This window comes from Sinocyclocheilus rhinocerous, unplaced genomic scaffold, assembly GCF_001515625.1.
Source record: "Sinocyclocheilus rhinocerous isolate Xijiao unplaced genomic scaffold, SAMN03320098_v1.1 scaffold1004, whole genome shotgun sequence".
Classification (NCBI taxonomy): Eukaryota; Metazoa; Chordata; class Actinopteri; order Cypriniformes; family Cyprinidae; genus Sinocyclocheilus; species Sinocyclocheilus rhinocerous.
In genome coordinates, this window is record NW_015627248.1 from 852,289 (window position 1) to 859,681 (window position 7,393).

Here is a 7,393-nt window from a genome sequence, read left to right on the forward strand (position 1 = left end):
TTATTATTATTATTATTATTATTATTACTATTATTATTATTATTAGTAGTAGTAGTAGTAGTATTTTATTATTATTATTATTATTATATGTACATTTTAATTATTAATTTTGGAATAAAGGTTTATGTAGAGGGGAAAATGTTCAATTTTGCAATTGTATAAGGTTTTTTGTTAATTCTTTGGAAAGGATTTTAAAAAATTAAATTTAAAAATTAAACAAAAATACATGATTGATAGCAGCAGCAGCAACAACAACTTCTCAAATAGACAGAGCTTTCAGATATATACATTTTCAGATGAAAAGGGTATTAAGGAAAGTTTAGTCCCATCGGCAAGTGAAAGAGTTTAAAATCTCCACTTACCATGGATGATCAAGACAGCGAGGTGCACACAGCGCCAGGCGAGGAGAACCAGCGGGTCCTCGTTGCGGTTGACGCTGAGGTCTGGGAATCCAGCGTCGTCTCTCATCAAGATGAAGTGGCTGAGGGTTTTGTGGTACTGCTGCGAGATGAGCTCCACAACACCATCCGTCACCAGCATGCTGTAGCTGTCCAGATGGATCCGCTCCAGGGGCACGCTGGGCTTCAGCACACGCAGAAGGTCCTGGCTGCACACATCCATCGTCATGATGTAGACGCGTAGGTTGGTGCTGCAACGGACCAGGGCTTTCCAATCATCCTCGGTGGCGGTACCATCCAAAGGCTTGACGTCCAAAGCAGCACCATTGAGCAAGAGGGAGAGGCGATGGAGGGGTGCTCGGTCACCGCAGGCGAGGAGACGGCACATGTCTGAGGTGAAGTCGCAAAATTCCAGGGACAGAGACTGCAGGTGAATGAGCCTTTCCAGTTCGATGGTGGAAATCAGGCTGGGCAGCTGGTTGTCGATCAGACTGAGGTGCTCGAGGGAGCTGGTGCTGGGGTTGGAGAGAGAGGCCAGAGAGCACGGGGTCACCACACCGAGCATGAACGCAGACGACAACCACTTCAACTGCCTGCTGTTGGACAGGATCTCTTCGAAGAGCTGCTGGATCCTACAACAACAGGATGAAGTAGAACACATTATACATTTTTAAAGTTAAGTAAACTTAAAGACAATGAGACAAAAACACTCACTACCATTCAGAAGTATGGGGCCAGTCATTTGTTAAAAAAAAATTATAATACTTTTATTCAGCAAGGATGCATTAAATTGATCAAAAATGACAGTAAAGACTTTTACACAGTTTACAAAAAAAAAATGAAAATTTGTCTTTTGTCTACTAATATACATTACAGTTCACCCAGTAGCAACTGAATAAATATTATAGAAAAACTATAAATAAATACTTCATAGATAGACAGACAGACAGATACAAAGTACAAATATTGCTGAAATAGATCATAGAACAACTGGATGAAGTAGAACACATTATAAATAGTCATAAATCTTTGCAATAAGACATATTAATTTTTAAAGTTAAATAAACGTAAAGGCAGCACAATGAGACCAAAACACTCACTACCATTCAGAAGTATGGGGTCAGTCTTTTTTTTTTTTTTAAGAAATGAATACTTATATTCAGCAAAGATGCATTAAATTGATCAAAAATGACAGTAAAGACTTTTACATTTAAAAAAATAAATAAAACTATTTTAAATTATTTTTGTCTTTTGAACTTTGTTCATTAAAGAATCCTGAAAAACCTCAAATATTATAAGATTGTTTTCAACAATCAAATCAGCATATCTGAATAATTTCTGAAGGATCATGTGACACTAAAGACTAGTAATGACTGCTGCTAGATTACATAAGTTTTTTTAAATTATTAAAACAGAAAATAGCTGTAATATTTCACAGTATGACTGTTTTTACTGTATTTTTATTCAAATAAATACAGCCTTGGTGAGTATGAGACTTTTTTCAAAAACACTCTGAATTAAACAATGTAGAAATATCATGTAACATACATTTTAAAAATATTTATTGTTTCCAACAGCAATACTATTTTTAAACAGTAGGAAGTATACTGTCTATACACTGTGCAATAAGCTAGTATTCAAATCTGAACACAGCCTCAAACAAAGGTTTGATTGTTTTTTTAATGCCATGCCAGCTTCTGTGGCTATTTTCATAGTGAGAAGGTTTTCAACCACATATATGTGTTTTTTAAATTATTAAAACAGAAAATAGCTGTAATATTTCACAGTATGACTGTTTTTACTGTATTTTTATTCAAATAAATACAGCCTTGGTGAGTATGAGACTTTTTTCAAAAACACTCTTTGAATTAAACAACGTAGAAATATCATGTAACATACATTTTAAAAATATTTATTGTTTCCAACAGCAATACTATTTTTAAACAGTAGGAAGTATACTGTCTATACACTGTGCAATAAGCTAGTATTCAAATCTGAACACAGCCCAAAACAAAGGTTTGATTGTTTTTTTAATGCCATGCCAGCTTCTGTGGCTATTTTCATAGTGAGAAGGTTTTCAACCACATATATGTGACCCTGGACCACAAAATCAGTCTTAAGTCGCTGGGGTATATTTGTAGCAATAGCCAAAAATACAGTCTATTTTTGCTAAAAATGCAAAAAAATATATTTTGCATAACTTTGTTAATTTCTTCTAAAGTGGTAACAGAGTAAAAAAAGATTTCTCACAGGGTTAACACCAGCACGATCTAATAATACAAGCTTCATGGATCAGGCCAAAACAGAACGGGTTCCTTATACCTAGAACTAACAAGATAATCAGAATATTTGCAAAGCCAGCTTCCTTGATTAGATTTCTTCCACTGAGTGTGCCATTTCAGTATAAGATGGTAATCAGTTTACAAGAGTGAAAGGTAGCTTTAAAACATACTCTTTCATTCTCTTGCCCCCTTGGTCGACCTGGCTGAGGTAAGAGCTGTCCAAAATGCCGTCATCCTGAAGAATGCATGTGTCCCCGTAGAGACTCAGCTTCTGGAGGTTTCTGGAGAGGAAAAAGAGGAAGTGTGAGTCTCGTGTCTTGCAAATGTAAACAAACTCAAGCAAACAGTCTGATAGATATCAGATATTCCATTCTCAATTCATATGTGACTTGAATGAAATCATATGAAAACATTGTTCCTGAAACTTCAAAATCAACAGACATTGTCTTTTTATGACAAATTCAAACGATTCTTATGTTTAAGTGTCTGATACAAAGAACCAACCAATTAATTTGAAGTCAATTCTCAAACCAATTATCAAACTATTTCTACACCAAAGAACCTATATTCAGCTCTTTTTTTCTGTTCTGTGCACATTTCAAACTACAGCCTGTTGTTTAAATGGCAAGCCCTGGACCATGAGTCCTTCTAGAGCTTTTCTATTGCAAATAAACAGAATCGTAGGATACAATCAGCATCAGGAAACATAATGAAATACAAAGCCAGTCTTGTTTAAACGTTGTATTGTAAGATTCTAAAGGTTCTGTTAGAATGTTAACAATGCAGTAAGGCTTGTGGGAGTTTAGACAGTGGTTTTAACATTTACTCCTCATAACTAACTAGCATTTATTTTCTGTTAAAGTGCTTATTCTTTCCAAGTAAGTCTAGTTCCAAAAGTAACTAGAATGTTTTTCAATTTCACTAGCAAATAGATAGATGTACTGTTTGTTACTAGTCACCAGTCACTATCCTCCCAATACAACTGTTACTGGTAATTGTTACAAATGGCTAATTTTGCCATCAAATTAAAGATGCATGCTTTAAATTAGAATGTATTATACTTTGTATTTCAGTTTTACTAGCAACTGTTTTATTAGGTACTAGATTTTTAGTTACTACTCAAATACTAGAATAAAAATGTAATTTGACCAGTTACCTCCCACTAAAGGAACAGTAACTAGTACTAGCATCCTATGAACAGGTACTAGTGAGACTGAGAAAGATACGAGTCATTATTGGATATACTTACTAGTATATAATATACAGTACTAGTAACAAAAATAGGTACCAGTTCGTAGTTAGTTCGGCTTGTCATAGGAGGTGATGGTGGTTTGGATATGCACAAAACAGGCAGCCATGCGATGCTTCAGACATGAGCGTTACGTAATGCGCAGGGTTTGTTTATGGCTGCTGGTGCTCATCAAATGCAAGCTAAGCAAAGCAGCCACAAAGGAGGTGTAATGTCAACACCAACGCATGCAAACCGTGCCCAGATCCATATACCTGTTATTACGCAGACTGCCGAGCACACACAACACCTGATCCAAATATGTCACCATCGCATCTTTCGCGAACTGCGGGTCGCTCTCGACGGCTTCCATTCCGTGCTGCAGTGGGCTTAAATAGCCGTCCAGCGGGGCGAACTCCAGCTGCAGCTCCCGCACGAACGAGCCGAACTTGCGCATGAGGAACTCTAATCGCGGGGTTTGTTCCGATCCAGATCCGCCACCGTTGGTTCCGCCACCGACGCGCAGCTTGAGCTCCGTCCACAGCGCAGGGTAGAAAAGACACTCCCTCCAGCGAGAGCATACGGCCGAGGCCCGGAGCTTGTCTCGGTCTGACAGGAAGGAGAATATGTGAACGATAAGCTCGCTGGGTAACGCCAAGGCTCCGACGCTACTGCACAGAGCCATGGCAGGAGGCTGGAAAGAAGCAATGAAGATTAAAACGCAACCGTTACACAACTCCGCGCCTCTCCCCTCCGCCCTGCTTCTGCGCTGAGTGAAAACAAATAACTGCGCGATAAGCTTTGCTTTCAATACTACTGGATCAGTCCACTTTCGTTTTCCTAATAGGGGCGGCGAGAAATTTATCAGGAGATGATGTGCACGTGCTGAGCGAAAATGAGATGTACATATATAATATTGAAACGTACATACTATTAGACACAACTAGTGTCTGGTAATATTCATTTGACTTTTTAATTCGTGTAATGCACTTGTAGTCAAATAGGTGGTTGCAGTGGTTCCTTCCGAAATTGCATTATTTTTGCCATACAACGAGTGGCCGAAAGAGGGCGCAAGAATTTTCCTTTTAACCACGGCACCAATTTCTCATCTCTTTCAGACGCTTTTATCAATCAAATATGTGCACTGCACATGGTAATATCCCCTTACAGTGGTTCTCAACCTTTTTTGGGCCAGCGCCCCCCTACCCATTATTCAGGTACCTCACCGCCCCCATCAAATAAAACGTAGTCTAATTGTCTTCACAGACTATTGAAGTTGATTATTATTTTGTGTTTATAATGAGGACTGGTATTATATTTACAGTAGCATTAAAATGTATGGGGTCATTACTTTTTTAAAAAGAAATTACTTTAATTCAAGGATCCATTAAATTGATGAAAAAAAATGAAATGACAGTAAAATACACTTTTAAAATAGATTATTTGAAAATAAGTGCAATGACATTTATTTACAGAGTTTTTAAGCATGTTTGCCATTTTCATTGCTAAATATTTGGTGATGTTGTTGCCCCAAATTTAAAAAGACTTGATAAAAATTCCTGTTTAGAATATATACAGAGGGGCATTTTTACAGAAGAGATTTTTTGTTCTTCTGTTCCTGGCAGAGTGAGCGGAGTGGAGCGGCGTGATTTTTGACTGGAGCAAGAAGTGGATTTTTTGAAAGTCGGAGCGTCTTAGTTTTCAGTCACTCCAAGAGCGCTCCACTACCGCTCTATCATGAGCACAATTAATGCCAACAGCCCAAAATATAACTGCATTTTATCAAGAATTCACACATTAAACATCATTAGCTAGTTTGACAGATATGTGGATCACTCAAATGTCAAATCAGAAAGAAGGTGAGGGTTATAATGACGGCGATGGACAAGTGCAGGAGGTTATATCTCAAGCATATTTGTTTGTAGCATGTGGCCAATCAAAACTGACTGGGTGAATTCCCATTTTAAACAGTTTATTGTACAGGTAGCTAATCTCTGCTCTAAACAAATGTGCTGCTACACTGCACACACGCACACAACACAAAAGCTCGCACATAATGTACAGATCGTGTGCACATAGAAACATTCAGGAGTGCAGAAAATTGTCAACACTGTCCTGTGATTTATCATTTATTAACTTTCAGTGAAAAATAATAGGCTAATATTTATCTCTTAGTTTTAGAAAATACCCTGTTTTTGAGAATATATTGAATTTCCTTTTTTTTCTGACATAGTGGACATGGTCATTTTGGTCTGTAAATACCCCATTTATACATGCAAAATGGAAGAAATATAAACCCCCTTTGCTATATTTCATGATTTTGTGAGAATATTTCAAAGTTTGCTTACAAATGCTTAAAAGAAAACGAAGGAATAAGATGGGAAACATATGCTCCTCATTTTCAAAACTATTTTAGTGCTGTTCTGATTTATATCTTCGTTAGTCCGTTACATTTCAAAACTTGCTTTTGTGTCAGTGTGGTGTGCCAGCTATAATAATAATAAGAAATGTTTTTGAGCAGCAATCAGCATGATTTCTGAAGGATCATGTGACACTGAAAGCTGGAGTATGAGAGGAAAACAGAAAGAAAAGAAAGAAAAGAAAAAAAAGAAAGCAGTTCTTTCACATTGTAGATGTACTGTTTGCTGTTTTTTAATCAAATAAATGCAACTTTACTAAGCAGAAGAGATTTGTTTCAAAACCATTAAAAAATCTTACTGACCTTTTTTTTTGTTGAATGGTAGTGTATAGGCTATATTTTATTTGTAATGTTAACCTATTTTAAAAGCATGTATTTTAACCCAAATATAACAGCCCACAGTAGCCCATAAATAATTTGAAAAATATGAAAGGACTTGAAATACCATTATCATTAGTTTCCCAAGGAGCAAAAAAAGCCACGTTAATATAAATTAGGCTATATTTATGAGCGTTGAATAAACTATTGAAATTTGGCATTCAAACCAACCGCAGCCAAACAGCAAACAAAAAGCATTCATATTAATTTTTCTAAACAAGAAAAAGCATACTGTGCTTTAACGTGTCTAAATGTTTGCTATTGTTTTCACTGGAAGTCTGGCTGCGCTACAGAAAGCTATGGAAATGATAGTTTAGAAGCGGAAGTAGCTATTGGTGTAAACTAGCGGCTTACACTAACTAACACTACTACACCGGGCGCGAACGTCGGACACGTTGCGTCAAAGCACAGAGATCCTGATTATTATGAGGTGTGCTCCCCATAGATTATAATCAGTGGTTCAGTATCTGAGCGCGAGCGCTACATAAACGGATGCCGCGTTCTCTGCCTGCCGCGCTCCACTCGCTTGCGCTACCGACAAGCTGACGATATAGAAAGTGCGCTTTGATGCATCCAGTGTAGAGACTGCGTTAGGATGTACCAGAACATTTTCTTTTGCAAGTTTAAGCTCATACATCTTTGGTGTAAACTCGCCTTAACCAAACGCCCCCCCCCCCCCCCCCCAAAC

At 37.4% G+C, this 7,393-nt stretch overlaps 1 protein-coding gene across 1 annotated transcript in view; it reads right to left on the minus strand.

Moving 5' to 3' along the window:
• The window catches only part of LOC107725427 (F-box only protein 33-like), a 9,312-nt gene extending 4,638 nt beyond the window's left edge, over nt 1-4,674 (minus strand). The window contains exons 1-3 of the mRNA XM_016534672.1: nt 4,184-4,674; nt 2,851-2,961; nt 363-1,030 (exon numbers count right to left, since the gene is read on the minus strand). Coding sequence (XP_016390158.1) covers nt 363-1,030; nt 2,851-2,961; nt 4,184-4,593 — 1,189 coding nt within the window. The 5' untranslated portion in view covers nt 4,594-4,674. The remainder of the gene's footprint in view (nt 1-362; nt 1,031-2,850; nt 2,962-4,183) is intronic.
• Between the last annotated feature and the right edge of the window lie 2,719 nt (nt 4,675-7,393).